The following is a 16557-nucleotide window of genomic DNA, read 5'->3' on the forward strand; positions in this document are numbered from 1 at the left end:
TATTAAAAATAATTTTTTATAAATAAAAAATAATATTATTTTGATATATATTTTTTAAAAATAAATATTTAAAAAACAATAACTTATAGTGTTATATAAAAGCACTCACTTATTAAATGGTGAAACTTTATGGTATATAATAACTTTACCTTTCTTTGCAACTCTAGGGTTCTCAATTATTTCACAGCATATAAATACAGAATTATATTTACCATACAAAGTAAATAATCTCTAATTCGAATATATTTACTCCTTTTACCATATTTATACCTTTTCATTTCTCAAATTCAAAATTTTCATGCTTTTAAAATATCATATTTAATAAAAATAATATTAGTATTAATTTCCAATTGGATTATAAGGGGGTCGGATCAAGATAATTAAACACCTATTGATTCAATTAACAAAAGGAGTAATATATCCGAAGAATCATCACTGCAACGCAAGCGAGCGTCACTTCGGGTGATTTCATTAAGGAATTTTAATGAAAGTTCATATTTAAAATTATTTGAAGTATTAAGAATTAAATTTTTAATAAAATCTAATCTCTAAAGTTATATAAAAATAAATCAGAGATGAATCACTCCTCTTTATTACATTGAAGACAAGAAATTAATGTTAAAATTTAATATTCTAAATACCTATCTGCTACTTATCTTTTTATTTGAAAAGAATAAAATGAAGCTGGCAAGGTTAATATGAATTGAATTCTATCTCTTTTAAATATATAGATTTAATTTATTTATAAATTTAATTTAAATTCAACATTATAATTACATTTAATATGGTATACAACTTGTATATAATTAAAATATCATTGTGATGAATGTTAGTTGAACAAGTGATCTTGTTATTTATGCTGATATCTCGAGTTTGAATTCAAGTGAAAGCATCTAACAAGAACTGGAACAAGAAGGGCCTAGCTTTCGAGTGAAAATTGATCCAAAATTATCTCAATCATTTAATTAAATGATCTCTCATTTCAGCGCCTACCATAACAGCTAATAAACCCTAAAGAAGAAGAAGAAGAAGAAGAAGAGGAGAAATAACAAGTAACAAAAAATTGCACAGGTAAAGGAAATGATAGATACTTAACAGCAAGCAACAAGACTAGGAAATAACTTATCCACTCTAACTGTTAAGACATTCTCAAATCTCAAACCTACCCAAGTACCCAAAACCACCAGTCCAACCGTCCAAGTCAACCGTCCAAGCCAACTGTCCAAGCACTCGGCACCCTGCCCTTTCAGCTACATCTATAAATGCTTATCTCTCTTGCAATGGAATCGGCTCCCTGTTTCAGCCTTTCCGATTTCCTTTTTCTTCCTCAATATCTCTTTGAGCAACTCTTGGAGTCTTTGTAGGGAGAGAGTAAGTGCCAAAGCTATGAGAAAACCTTGCTGCGATAAACGAGGCAATAACAAAGGAGCATGGTCCACGGAAGAAGATCAGAAGCTCATTGATTATATTCAAACTCACGGTGAAGGTTGTTGGCGTTCTATCCCGGAGGCCGCAGGTATATATATATTCCGGACAAGTATATATCAATTCCGCCTTGCAATATGCAACCAATTTATATATGCTGAAGAAATTTGTGTAATTCATCAGGTTTGCACCGCTGTGGTAAGAGTTGTAGGCTACGATGGATAAACTATCTTAGGCCAGACATAAAACGAGGTAACTTTGGACAAGATGAAGAGGACCTCATTATTAAGCTGCATGCTCTCCTTGGCAATAGGTATGGTCTCCCTTTACAAATAAAGGAAAAACATATATAGGCATAGAGGGCATCATTCACTTGTGGTCTCACAAACACATGCATAGCATATTAATCTTTCGGAGTTGGCCTGATCGATGGTCGAGGAGGCGATTCCTTAATCTTGTGGCTCGTAGCAAACAATTTTATGCATGTGCATATAATAAGCATGATATGATCCTAATTAAAGAATAATGTTAATTTGTGTGGTGCTGTAGGTGGTCATTGATAGCAGGAAGATTGCCAGGAAGAACTGATAATGAGGTGAAGAACTATTGGAACTCTCATTTAAAGAAAAAGCTAATAAACATGGGAATTGACCCAAATAATCATCGGTTGAACCAAATTCTTCCTCGTCTTCAAGCTGAGCCTGCTGCTCCTGTTATTGCTACATCAACTACTACAGGGTCTAAGAATAATGTTGCTGCAAGCAAACCCAATAATTTATCAGATGGTGACAGTGATAGGGTTTCTGACACAGCAACTTGTCTCGAAGATGATTATGAATCTTTGGTGACACAGCAAGCTGCAACTTCTGGTTCTTCAAGCATTGATATTGATCTCAACATTGCAGCTCCAGCTTCTCCGGGTCACAGGACCACTTTTGAAAACAAGCAACAAAATTGCAAGTGGGGCAAAACTAGCCAAGTTGAGAGAGGCCCATCATCATTGCCAACTCTGCTTCTTTTTAGATGAAGCAATTCCTCGATAGTATGAAGATCATCGGTTTAAACCGTTTGGTTTGGACAAATTAATTTAATTTTTGATCCGAATCGAATTGAATGAAAGAAGTAAATTGATTAGTTAGGTTTTACATTTGTGAAGTCAAATTTGAATTAATGAGTTTTTAGTTGGGTTATTTTTAACATGTTTTGATTAATGAGCCTTTAGTTTGATTATTTTCTTACATGTTTTAATAAATCAATGGGTTCCGTTTGGTTCAAGTTAATTTTTTTTTTAATTTTTAAAAATTAAAACCAAAATCTATTTGATTTATTTTTTATAAAGATTTCTAACTAAAATTATCCCACTCATATTTGAAAAATCGTTCAATTTTGTTAGTTTTAGGTCAATGTTTATGGGATATTTTTGATAATTCAATTACTTTACTCACCCCTACTTCTGAGCACTTGTCATGCAAGGAATTTAGTTGATTGACATGCTCGTAGAGATTTTCCTAAATGCTACTAGCTTACTTGAAGGATAATTATTTTGTTGATAATTATTAAAATATCTTTATAACAATGAATAGTTAGAAATTAATTAATTTAAACTTAGTTTCATTGCATTTAATTAGTAAGTAGAGAAAGATTGGCTAATTAGCTCCTAAGAAATTGTTAACAAGTATACACCACCAGAATTTTATATATTACTCATCAGTACTTAGATATTGATTTTGTCAGTAATAATTTTATCGATGAAATCACAAATGATTGTTGTTTATCAAAAAATATATCATCAGTGATTTTTAGCATATCGATAATTCTATCAGTAATATAATTATCATTGGATTTACAAATGAAAAAAATGCAAAAAAAAAAAACAATTATCGGCATCATTCCGTTGGTATTTTCATCTGTCTATGGAATATTATTGATGAAATATTCTCGTCAGTGATTACACATTGTCATTTGCATTTCCTATAATATTTTTAACTTTTTGGAAGTCTCTGATATATTTATTTCATCGGTGATTCCATCTGAAATAATAAGTGGTATTTCATGTAATTTTTTATCAACTCTTTAGAACTTTTTGACAAAGGTAATCTATCAATAATTTTGTTAGTAAATTGTTTATTTAAAAAAAAAATATCAAATAAACATAGTAGAAAAACATTAAATAAAAATCTAAATATTTATTATAGATTTTAAAATCAATCATTTTGAATACAATTCATTTAAAAGAGAGGGGCTGAAGGAGGATGAAGAGGAGGGTCTTGGTTGGGATCGGGGGGCCAATGAGGTGGACCACATGTACCATCCATATATGATTCAGTTCCATATAGATTGAAGGATTGTCCTCGTTGTCATAACCCATTTTTGGGTTATTCACCAAATTCACCTTTTCTCTTCCAAAAAAATCCAAAAAATAATAACAGTGAGAAGAGGATGTCAGAGCACCTAGAAAAATGGCTAGAAGTTTGTTGAGGAGGCTTAAAAATTCAAAGATTAAAATTTGACAGTATATTTCTTACAGATGAAGAGCCCTGTTGACAAAGAAAAATTCAATTTGAGGAAAAAAGTCCAAAATCAAATGTTTATGGACTCAATTAAATTTTATTGGAGGTTTGAATACAAGAAAAACTGATTTTTAAGTCAATTTAGGCTTTAATTCTAAGAAATTAAAGTTCTGGGATCAAAATAGAATTTTTAAGAGTTGATTTGGTCAAATCAGGGGCTTAATTGCATAGATATTGAAGTTTGATGGCCAATTATGGTCTTGATTGAAGAAATCCAAAATCAAGGATCAAATTGGAAAAGGTGCATAAATAAAGGGATTGAAATTGACAAAATCAGGGGTCAAATTGAAGAAATTAAAAATATCAATTAAAGGTCAAATTACATAAGTCCGAAACCAAGGACCAAAGGGAAAAAGACGTCAAAATCTGGGGTTTAAACTGAAGTTCTTTATGGGTAAAATTGAACAAAATTAAAAGTGTTAAGCCAATCAATGGTGTAGATAGAAATAAATCACATATTGAAGGACTAAATCATAAGGTACTCTTCATCTTCTTCTCTAGTGAGGCTAGTTGGGTGACCACCTTCCCAAGGCATTTGGTGCCTCGTTTCTTCACCAAATTGGACAAAACATACATGCAAATGATATTGTGATACCTGAATACATGCAAGTGTAAGCTGTTTGGGCTGATTGAGGCTTTAGAGACGGTGGCACCGCCCTAAAGTGGCCAACTCGACCAACCGTTTTCGTACACAAAACTGATAGTTAATTATTGCTAATTTGAGCCAATGGTTGGGATACTTTCGTGTCGAACCAAGGGCTGAGATTTTGCACTAGAAGAGACAAAATGTCCCTATTCCGCCACTTATAAATAGATTTGATCTTCATGCTCTAGGGGTGGAGAAATTTGGGTCGAAAGACAACAAAAAAACGAACCTCCCTGACCCGATCTGCCACCTTCACCCTTCTCTTTCTTTCACTTCCATTTCAAAGCCAAACCACGTTGTCATTAGTCCGTACGCCTCCATATCCATAACATGAAGCTAACACAACCGCTAGTTGATCACTTATAGCCACCATCGGCCTCCCTCTCCTTTTTGCAGCCCGCTCATTTTCTCTTCCCTTTCTCTCTCCACCACGACCTCCTGCCACATCCACCACCACCACCGGTCTGTCCACATCCATATCCACCAACCCAGACCCTCATAAGAGGCAGATTAGCCACCTTGACTGTTGCCATCATTAGCCTCTACAGATTTCTTCTCCTTTCTTCCTCTTCCTGCAACAACCACGTTGCCATCACTTGCACCACGCTGCCCTTCATACTTGCCAGACCACCGCCATCACAGGTCAGCCTTCCTCCCCCCTTCTTCTTCTTCTTCTTCCCCATTATTCACTAAGTAAGCAGTAGGGCCATGTTTGTTTCCCGGAAAGTGGTTTCTGAGAAATCACTTTCCAAACTTTCCTGTGTTTGTTTGCCATTAGAAAAGTTGGTCAACAAAAAACACTTTCTAGTCAAAAAACACTTTCCGGAAGTAGTGAAAAATTTTGAAATGTCATATTATTTGCTGATTATATCAAATTTGGTCCTCAAACTTTTGATCGCTATATATATTTTTTTTTGAATATTTATTTTTCAATTTCATCTCTTAAAATTTAATTTTTATATTAACTTAGGTCCTCATTTTTATAATTGTTATTTGCTTTTCCGTTATTATTTTTTTATTGAAATTTTTTATCTATCAAATTTGGTCCTCATTCCTTTAATTGTAACTTATTTTATTCCAAATAATTTATAAAATGTTAATTATTATTATTTAAATTTCTTCATTTTTCATTTTTTTTTAGATTTGGTTTCTATTATTTTGATTATTATTTATTTTATTTGAGATATTTTATGAAATTATATTTTTTTTTTCAATTTCATTCTCATTCAACTTTTTAATTTGTAAGATTTGTTCCTCATTATTTTAATAAACTTGAAAAAAATAAAACATTAATAAGTTATTTTCCAGCTCATTTTCCATGACATAACCAAACACTAGAAAGTGTTTTCCAACTTATTTTTCATTACACTACCTAACTTCAAAAAATAATTCACTTTCCCGGAATTCACTTTTCCAGAATTCACTTTAAAAAAAAAAACTACTTTTCAACAAACAAACAGGGCCTAGGTGTGAATTAATTCATGGCCATTATTCATGTAGCAGTGGGATTTGGCCTAGATGTTTTTTTTTTGGGCCGGGTTCGGCCCAGTCACAAAATTTTTTTTTAAAATATTTTTAGAAACATTTGTGATTTTTTCATGTATTTTGTTTCGGAATTTTTCTTAATATTGGTTTGTATTTTTATATCGTAAAGATACAAATACGGTATTAAAATACCCGATTTTCGTTAAAACTTTGAAAAAAAAATGTTTTTTTTGTTTTCATGCATATGGCCAAATCTCTAAAAAAAAAATCACATCATGTTTTCATGGAACAAAAATTCAAAAAATATGTATTAGCATGCATCTTAGCTTTAATAACCAATTTATTAAAGTCATGAGAACTAGACCAATATTTCAAAAAACACCCAAAAAATATTTTTTTTCTTTTAATATAGATTACAAATTTATACGTAAAACGTACTCCCAATATTAAAAATATAGTTTTTTTATTTGACGTTAGCACGATTAGGTTTTCATCCGATAAGATATTGACCTCCTTACTGATGAGGACTTTTCTTAAACCTTAAACAGATCAAAAATGAAAAAACATGACAAGACCTTAGTTTTTATCAGACAATAAAACAATGTAGCTTACCTTAGGCAGGGCGTCTTTGGGGTGCTAATACCTTTTCTTTATGCAACCAGTCTCGGTATCCGATCTCTGAGACCAGTTAAGGTTCCTAGTAACCAAAATACTAGGTGACGACTCCCATTCCATTTTTTCCACTGATAAAAGACAAGAATTTCTTGTCTCCCCACATTTGCCAAGATAGACACTCCACACCTGATGAGGGTGGTGGGAGATAGCCGCGACGCCGCACATGTGCGACATCCGTATCTCTCATGCAATCATGTGGTACATGTTTCCTAAAAAGAAAAACAACAGTTAGTTAATTTTAAATAATAATAACTTAAGAAAAAAGTTGTTGAAAACCAACTTACCGTGAACTTTTGAGCTCGACTATCCATGAGTTGTTGCACCATTTTTTCATGGTCGTCATTTTCACATGTGAGTTTCTAAAAAAAGCTCTATCGATCTTGGTTCACGTCCAAGAACTGTAGCCATAAAAAAAAATTGTTGCTAATCAAACTTCATAGAATTTTTTTTTTAAATTGAATTAATAAAAAAAATCTTACCATCCATTTCACATGCAAAATGAATTTGTCAGTGTGCATGGTAATTGAACCATTAATCTCCATGTTTTAACTTAATTTGATTTTTATATCAATTTTGGTTCTCATTCTTTTAATTGTTATATATTTATTTCTTATTATTTTCTTAATAAATTTTTTTTATCTATTTTTTTATCCTTATTCTTTTGATTGCTATTTATTTAATTTAAAATAATTTATAAAATTAATTTTTTCCCTTAATTTAATCATCTTTCAAATTTTTTACTTATCAGATTTGATTTTTATTCTTTTGATTATTATTTGTTTTATTTAAAATATTTTATGAAATTTTTTTTTTTCAATTTTATCCTTCAATTTTTTTATCTGTCATATCTAATCGCTATTTTTTTTTATAAACTTGAAAAAAATTTAAAATAATAATAAATTATTTTTCAATTTTTTTTTCTATGATATTACTAAACATAAAAAATAACTTATTTTCTAGTAATTTACTTTCCAGAAAAACCACATAAAAAATTTGTTGTAAGTCTTAACAAGATAGAGAAACTCTAAAAAGGTGTCTTGTTGCTTTTCCCTCCTCATAAGTAATATAGCTTATTGTGTCTGGTCCTTGGTTGCTGTTAAAGAATGGCCAGACTATAGAGAGAAGCATATATCATGAGATGTTTTATTACCTCGTACAAACAGAAAACCAAAACATCATTTTTAAGATGTCTATTATTGTTTTGGATATTGGGCATGACACAAAAAATCATAGTTTCAAGACTTGGCGTAGAACTGACTCGATAGAAAGTTTATATCATTAGATTGTTAGATCTGCTCAAATATAAATTATTTTTATTAAAATAAAATGGTTTTGTTTTTTTAAATTCTTAAAATTTACCTGATTAGATTCGAACTGGATCAATTAAAATCACTGAAAATTTGGTTGATTAAACTGAATTTCAACTTAAAACTTAACATGAATCAGATTCTAAACCATGGACTTTCCATATCGACTGACAGAGTTTAATAAGAATGCGTGAAACATCAAGCCATGGCTGTACGTACCAATTAATCAAAATTCTTACTTAAAGCCTTATTTTTTAATTTTTTTTTATTGAAACGTGGGCAATCATGTTGGTTCTAATTAAGCTTCGAATCAGCATCTGTTGACTGGAGAATAGCCTAATTGAGGCTCAAGTAATTTGGACTTTGATTGATTATGTAGCCTTCCTGAAGAGCAACCCAACATTGCTCTTTGAAACTTTTAGGCCATAGTCTTCGTGGATGGTTTCATTCTATGCTTACAGAGTTAGAATGGAGGACAAACCATCGTATAGTTATCAAAGATAGTTAAGATTAAGCCTAGGGTATGAAATCGTCCTACATTTAATTCTTATATATAAATAGCTTATGAGTTTTTAATGTTTAGGAGCTGTTTAAATATATTTTTTTAATAACCATGTAGTAAGTAAGTAAACATGTGAGGAGAAAATAATAGATAGAAAAAAATAAAAAGAGTTACAGGGATGCATATATGTTATGTATGGAGCTTGTATGGTAGTGTGTAGCCTTGCCTTTGTATAGACAAAGATGGGATTGTATGTGGCATGGTTAGTTTGGCTTTGTATGGCGAAGGGTGGGATTGTCTGGCCTAGATAGGAATACTCTCTCCTCTTGTATAGACAACTATGTTGTACAATGTTTTTTTTTTTTTTTCTTGTTAAAAGGGAAAATAATAAAAATGATAAACAAAAATAAAAAAGGCATAGACATTAAAGATTCAAAATTTTGGGAACTTATTCACTAACGCTAAAGTCAGGAATATCGTATTGTTTTGGGTTTGTGCAATATTTACTAATGATATAGTTGGAAATAGTCGTAGGTATTGTTTACTGATGCTAAAGTCAGGAACATGATAAGAAGAACAAAAAAATAAATAAATAGAGAACAAACTCTTAACAATTTTAGACAAAACTAGCAATACAGTCTGCGTTAGGTAGGACACTTAAGGAGTGATAGTATCTTTCCTTTCACGTAACTAGTCTCTGTTGACCAGTTAGGGTTTCTAGTGATTATAATACAAGATGATGACTCCTTAAACAATACCTTTCCTCCATCAAAGAACAAGATGTCAGAAATCTGTTCTTTCTCGTGAGTTTTGAAGTTTTTAAGGCTGCCACGATGTCCGAGTGTGACAAACCGACTTTCTTTTTATGTGTTCACACACAAAGCCTTCTTTATGAGGTTTTATCAAGGGTTTACAACCTTTCTTTCAAGATCAAGAAAACCTCTTAAAATCTAAGCAAAACCCTATAAATACCCCCAAGTTTAGAGAAAGAAAATAGCCAAAAAGTGAGGAGAGGAGAAAGACAGAAGAAAAGATAAGAAAAAAAAAAGAGAGAAATATCAATAAGAAACACAAGTATAAAGGTCCAAGAGACTAAACAAAATATTTCTTAGCTTTGCAAGTTTATAAGAGGTAAAAGTTTGCGAAGGAAAACAAAGAGAGAATAGTTGTTCTAGGTGTACTTTTTTTATCCAAAAGTAGGTCATCTATAGCTTGCTTTTGATGTTTTTTTATTTATTTTTGTTTTATATTTATGTTTATATGTATAGAAAAAAGGTTTTAGTGCTCAACAAGTAATGTTGTATTCACCTCTTTGTTAATGTGTTTTTATTTAATAATGTTTATTTTGTAGGTTTTTGATGATTTTAATACATTAAAGTTGTTGTTTAAGTTTGTTTTTTTAATGACTAAACAAAATCTTGGTTCACGTTGAATGTTCTTCATTTGTTCTTCCCAAAAACATTGCCTTAGCTACATGATTTTAACTTGTTTTGTTTCATTTATTTGCCTAAAACCTTTCCTTATGCATGATTAACCAATAATCTAGTGTTTATTTGCATCAATAACACGATTTCAATGGCTTTTAATCCTAGGGTTTTGATTTAGAACCGAAACCTATTTTGATAAAATCATTATGTTTTAGTGATAATCGAAGTGATTGGATGCTATATTATTAATCCTTACATGATTTACAACATGTATGTATCTTTGTTGTGACCAAATTGGGTTTGATTTGGAACCAACATTGCTAGGTTTGGTTTCAAGTGTTCTTTGTTTTTTTTTTTTTGATCCGTTTTGTTCAAGTATTTGAGTTTTTATGTTTTTTTTTTTATATGTTTAATATTTTTTGGCGGTTTTGTTTTTGGGTTGTTTTCGAGTCAAACTAAGATTTTTGGTTTGGTTTATGGTGGAACCAAAAACTTTGGGTAAACCCAATCAGGCCGAGTTAAAAAACAATTGGGTCAAATGGTCTTGTACCCTGTTTGCTTTGCTATTTTTGTTAAGGGTTTTTTAGGTTTAAGAGTGTGTTTGGCAAACACCCATTTAACTTATTTTGGGCAGTTTTATTACAAGAAACAATGGTTTTTTGCCAAATAAAACCTAAAAAATAATACAATTAAAAAATTAATAAAAAATATTTTTTTCTTACATAAGGCCAAAAATTCTAAAATTAATTTAGCATCCTTTCCAAAGAAAATTTAAATCTTTTTGCATGTTTTTTTTTTTTTTTTAATATTGCATAGATTTTACAACAAGTTCGTAAAATTCCAAAGGATTTTGACTTACATTTCAAAAATATCAAAACAATTTTTTTTTGTTTATTTTAATATATGAAATTATATGTAAGATATATTCTTAATATTAAATAAAAATATAATTTATTTTATTTTTTATGTTGGCATTGGAATAGTTAAGTTTTTAACTTGATAAGATAAAGCTTTCCTTACTGAAAAATGATAAACAAAAATAAAAAAGGCATAGACATTAAAGATTCAAAATTTTGGAAACTTATTCACTAACGCTAAAGTCAGGAATATCGTATTGTTTTGGGTTTGTGCAATATTTACTAATGATATAGTTGGAAATAGTCGTAGGTACTGTTTACTGATGCTAAAGTCAGGAACATGATAAGAAGAACAAAAAAAATAAATAATTAGAGAAGAAACTCTTAACAATTTTAGACAAAACTAGCAATGCAGCCTGCGTTAGGTAGGACACTTAAGGGGTGATAGTATCTTTCCTTTCACGTAACTAGTCTCTGTTGACCAGTTAGAGTTTCTAGTGATTATAATACTAGGTGACGACTCCTTAAACAATACCTTTCCTCCATCAAAGAACAAGATGTCAGAAATCTGTTCTTTCCCGTGAGTTTTGAAGTTTTTAAGGCTGCCACGATGTCCGAGTGTGACAAACCGACTTTCTTTTTACGTGTTCACACACAAAGCCTTCTTTATGAGTTCTTATCAAGGGCTTACAACCTTTCTTTCAAGATCAAGAAAACCTTTTAAAATCTAAGCAAAACCTTATAAATACCCCCAAGTTTAGAGAAAGAAAATAGACAAAAAGTGAGTAGAGGAGAAAGACAGAAGAAAAGAAAAAAAAAGAGAGAGAAATATCAATAAGAAACACAAGTATAAAGGTCCAAGAGACTAAACAAAATATTTCTTCGCTTTGCAAGTTTATAAGAGGTAAAAGTTTGCAAGGGAAAACAAAGAGAGAATAGTTGTTCTAGGTGTACTTTTTTTATCCAAAAGTAGGTCATCTATAGCTTGCTTTTTGTTATAACCCAATTTTTGACCATTTTATTTTTATTATTATTATTTTATTTATGGAAAAGGATGAAAAAAAATGATGATGAAAAAAAAATAATGATGATGATGAAATAAATGAAGAATGAATTAAATTTTGGATTAAGGGCAATATGAATGGAAGTTTTGGGGTTTAATTAAACTTTGAAATTAATCTAATTAAGCTTGGAATTAATTTATTTAATCCAATTAAGGGTTTAATTAGAGAATTGATAAATTTTTAGACTTAATTAAGCTTGGAATTAATTTAATTAATCCAATTAAGGGTTTAATTGGAGAATTGATAAGTTTTGAGACTTAATTAAGCTTGAAATTAATTTAATTAATCTAATTAAGGGTTTAATTGGATAATTGATAAGTTTTGAGACTTAATTGGACTTGGATTTAATTAAATTAATGAAATCAAGGACTTAATTGAAGAAATATTAATTGGGGTCCAAGTTGCAAAAATTAAAATCCAAGGATTAACTTGTAAAAGGCGCCGAAATGCAGGAGTCCAATTAATGTTTACCCATGGGTTTGTTTACAAAAGTTCAAAACTTCAAGGACCACATCAAAAATAAAAATTTGCATTGAAAACGAAGCCGTTTCTTGGATAAACTGTTCACTGCCCATTTCAGCTTCCGTTTTGACAGTTACAGACAATTTTTATATTTGAGCGTACAGGCATTAACAAGGGAAACCCAGGGGACAAAATTGGGGGGAAGACAGAAAGGGGAAAAGAGGGAATTGGAAAGGGACCGGAAAAAAGAAGATACATTACAGACAGAAAAAAAAAAAAAGCAGAAAAGGGGGAGGAGAAAACATATCAAGGGGACAAAAAAAAAATAAAGCAAAGGGGGCGGCGAAACCTATACGAGCCGCCGCCCCCTTCAGCCTTCTTTGGCTTTTCTTCTTCGGCCTCTGTCTCTTCCCCCATCAGACACTTTTCACTCCTCAATCTCAACCCCTGGGAGCTGCAACTCCTCGTCAAGAAAGAGTACATCACACGGGAAACATCATTGTGCACAGCCACCTCATCCTCAAAGAAAAAAAAGAAAGCATAGTGCTTCACCTTCTCCTTCCAACATCATGTTTTCTCCGGTGTCGCCAGAAGAAACCCTCGTCTTGTCTTCCCCCCATAGACCACACAACTGACAATCGTCCATCAACAACGACATTCCCAGCCAGGGCAGCCGAAAGGGAATGCCTCCTTACAATGCATAGCTGACCAAACCGTCAGCTCTTCCTCAGAGTTTTTGGCACTTGAAAGCGGCGCAGCGAGTCAGGCATTACTCCGTCGATCACAACAACTAGATGGGCCACTCAAATATTTGGAACTCTCATCCCAAGAGCTACGGTCCTGGATCCCAAACCTGCCGAGTGTGTGGAAACCCTCATGGGATAATCAGGAAGTATGGACTGATGTGTTGTAGGCAGTGCTTCCGCAGCAATGCGAAGGAAATAGGCTTCATCAAGTACCGCTGAATGGAGAACTCGTTGATATCTGTTTTTGAAGGCTCTGTCTGAAATATAAAAAAACTGGGAGCGAGAACAGGACGTACAACACAGAGGGCTGCACCGAGGATACCAGGAGGAACAATCACCGAGAAGAACCAGAGAGGAGAACGACTAGAGAGAAACCAAATAAAAAAAGGCAGAGGCAGAATTGAAGAAAGGAGCGTTATTGACCAACAACCTCACATCTTCGTCTGTCTCAGTTACCAACGACTCTGCGTAAAAGTTTCAGCGCCATCGCCTTCTTCTGTCTCAGTTACAGCCTCCAGAAACAGAAGCGAAAGAACAAGGAAAACACAAAAATAGTAGGAAGTGAACCGGCAGAAGAGAGCAAAGGAAGGGAAGAGGAGCAACCGAACGACGAAGTTAAAAAATACAGGTAGCAGAGGAGGTCAGCAGCAACTTTTTATTTTCTCCAGAACCAGGTATGTTCATTCCTTTCTCCGTTTTTTTTTGCAAAAAAAAAAAAGGTGATACATGATAGTCTAGAAAAACAGTAAGAAAGCGTAAGAAAATTAAAGATAGGATTCGTTGTTCTGCGGTTTATTACTAGCTAGGGGGGGCTGTTCTTTGGCTATCTGCAAAAGAAAGCTGCTGATGCACGCGTAAAGATTTACGCGTGCATGGTGTAATTGGGTCACTGGCCTGCGGCCAGTGACCAGGCTGGGCTGGGTCTAGCCCAGCCCATGTGGGCTGAGCTTGGCCCAGCCCCAAAAAAATAAAAAAATAAAAAAAAATAGAAAAATAAAAAGCTGAAAAATAAATAAATAAATAATGTGTATGCATAAATAAAAATAATGTAAATTTGTTGGTTTATTCACTGACGCCAGAGTCAGGAATAAAAATACCAGTTTAAATTTATATTATTTTTATTCGTTGTATTTTTATTTTGTTTAGCTAGAAAAATAAAAAATATGTGCATGCGTAAAAATAAATTTATTTTTATTTATTTATTCACTGGCGCTAGAGTAGGGAATAAAAAAAATATATTGATCTAATTTTTGTCGTAGCTACGAATTTTTACCAACGCCAGAGTTGGAATTATTCGAGCTCGAATATTCACCGGCGCCAGAGTCAGGAATATTATAAACAAATCATCATAGCATAAATTAATAAATATTTAGCAATTTAAGACAAAACCAACAATGCAGTTTGCCTTAGGCAGAACGTTTAAGGGGTGATAATATCTTCCCTTTTACGTAACCAATCCCGAGTCATAGAATCTCTGTTGACCAGTTAGGGTTCCTAGTGACCATAATACTAGGTGGCGACTCCTCAAATGAGACATTTTCCCCTAAAAGAACCGGATGCCAGAAATCTGTTCTTTTTCCATAATTAATTCAAGAAAGAATTAATATTTTTTAGGGCCGCCGCGATGTCGGCTGCGACAGAATGGCGACTCCACTGGGGACTTAGGATTAAGCTTTGTCTTTTGTCTTATTATTGCTATTATTTATTTATTTGTTTGTTTTTTGTTGTGTTTATTTGTTTATTTTTCCTGCATTTACTGCTTTAGCATGCATCCTTGTTTATGTTGCCATGCATCACTTTGAGAGCACACACTTTACAACCTAGGATAAGTGGGAAAGTAACGGTACCCCAATAGCTTTAGCCTGGGTAAGACTCGTGAAACCATCCAACTCTCGCTTGATTGTTTACTTGGAAGTGGTTGATATGCCAAACTGATATTACTCAGGGCCTCTATCTTCACACTACTTGTAAGCCTCATATCGACCTTTCATGGACGATCACTGAGCATGCGAGAGACCCTTTTGAAACTAGATAATGACCAACCCCTTGATGCACTCAGTAATTAGGATCTTCCAATTAGGTTGTCACCCCGTGAAGGGCAAGTTCACATTTTATACGCATTTTTTTATTATTACTTTAGCATTTTTGCATAATTGCATGATTTACATTTAGTAGGTTGAAATATAGGTCCCCCATTGAAACTCATTTATAACACTCATTCGAGAAAAAGACAAATGGAAAACGAAGAAAGAGCCCAGTTAGAAGCCCAACATCAAAAAGAGGTGGACAATCTTAAGGAAGAAGTTGCAAAGCTTACTAGTCTACTCGAGCAGGCCTTGAGAGATAAATCCGGAAAAGCAACACTTATAGCTCAGCCTGAAGATATGCATGTAACTCATTTCGATCCACATAATCTGGGGGCAAATAGGGTGTCATCTGAATTTCAACAAGCTATGCATTTCCAGCCAGCATACCCCTCAAGAATTTCGTCTACCACTGATTCCACCGAGAAAGAATCTCAAAAGGGCAAAATGGTGAAAGAAGAGGATTTGGAAAAATGGATTACCCTAGAAAAGAGGATAAGGGCAATTGAGGGAAACCATTTGTGTGACCTGGTGAAAGCTGTCAATATGTGTTTGGTGCCCAACGTTGTCATTCCTAAAAAGTTTAGAGTGCCAGAATTTATCAAATATACGGGAACTCAATGCCCTATAACTCATCTCAAAGCATACTGCAACAAAATGGCTGAGGTGGTTGATGATGAGAAACTGCTGATTCATTTTTTTCAAGACAGCTTGAGTGACGCTGCCCTCACTTGGTATATGCGGTTGGACAACACCAAGGTTAAAAAATGGAAGGACTTAGTTGATGCCTTCATGAGGCAATATAAGTTCAATATAGACGTGGGTCCTGATCGGTTAAGATTGCAAGCTATGGAGAAGAACAACAAGGAATCCATAAGAGAATATGCCCGGAGATGGAGCGAGGTAGCTGCACAAGTTAATCCTCCCATGTTGGAAAAAGAGATGATCAGTTTATTTTCCAATACATTTAAAGCTCCGTACTTTGAATACTTGGTTAGAAGCTCTGCACAACATTTCACTAACCTGGTTATTATAGCTGAGAGGATTGAACAAGCCATTGGGTTAGGTAAGATTGCTAACCCGACTAAGAAGAACAGTTTCACTGAAGGTGCTTGCCAAGACACTTATCATTCCTATAGTTAATTTCTTCATGACTCCCAAAAAAATCAACTATCTTGAAGAGAAAGCTATGTTGATATTAGGTCGAGAATGATCTACATATGACTTCAATTGATTGTTGAAGAGATGCCCTTTGTCAATGAGAATGAATGATTGAAAGATTCCTGAAAATTCCAATGAATGATCAC

At 33.0% G+C, this 16557-nt stretch overlaps 2 protein-coding genes across 2 annotated transcripts; both read left to right on the top strand.

Annotated features, from left to right (window-relative positions):
• Positions 1-1019: 1019 nt before the first annotated feature.
• LOC118049014 (transcription factor MYB8) lies at positions 1020-2615 on the top strand. The gene is made up of 3 exons (XM_035058875.2): positions 1020-1516; positions 1609-1738; positions 1975-2615. Exons 1-3 carry the CDS (start codon positions 1387-1389, stop codon positions 2450-2452), a joined length of 738 nt encoding a protein of 245 aa, XP_034914766.1. The 5' UTR covers positions 1020-1386; the 3' UTR covers positions 2453-2615.
• A 10194-nt stretch (positions 2616-12809) lies between these two features.
• Positions 12810-13994, top strand: LOC118049004 (small ribosomal subunit protein uS14z/uS14y/uS14x-like). Its single transcript, XM_035058862.2, has one exon. The coding sequence runs from the start codon at positions 13215-13217 to the stop codon at positions 13383-13385; it is 171 nt and encodes a 56-aa protein (XP_034914753.1). The 5' UTR covers positions 12810-13214; the 3' UTR covers positions 13386-13994.
• Positions 13995-16557: the final 2563 nt, after the last annotated feature.

The sequence above is a fragment of the Populus alba genome, chromosome 4 (assembly GCF_005239225.2).
Source record: "Populus alba chromosome 4, ASM523922v2, whole genome shotgun sequence".
Taxonomy (NCBI): Eukaryota; Viridiplantae; Streptophyta; class Magnoliopsida; order Malpighiales; family Salicaceae; genus Populus; species Populus alba.

Excerpts from the sequence above, each read along its gene's own strand:
- LOC118049014 (XM_035058875.2), top strand. The coding sequence starts at position 1,387 with ATGAGAAAACCTTGCTGCGATAAACGAGGCAATAACAAAGGAGCATGG. Across the intron at positions 1,517-1,608 it reads TTCTATCCCGGAGGCCGCAG|GTTTGCACCGCTGTGGTAAG; the intron begins GTATATATATAT and ends GTAATTCATCAG. Across the intron at positions 1,739-1,974 it reads CATGCTCTCCTTGGCAATAG|GTGGTCATTGATAGCAGGAA; the intron begins GTATGGTCTCCC and ends GTGGTGCTGTAG.
- LOC118049004 (XM_035058862.2), top strand. The coding sequence starts at position 13,215 with ATGGGCCACTCAAATATTTGGAACTCTCATCCCAAGAGCTACGGTCCT.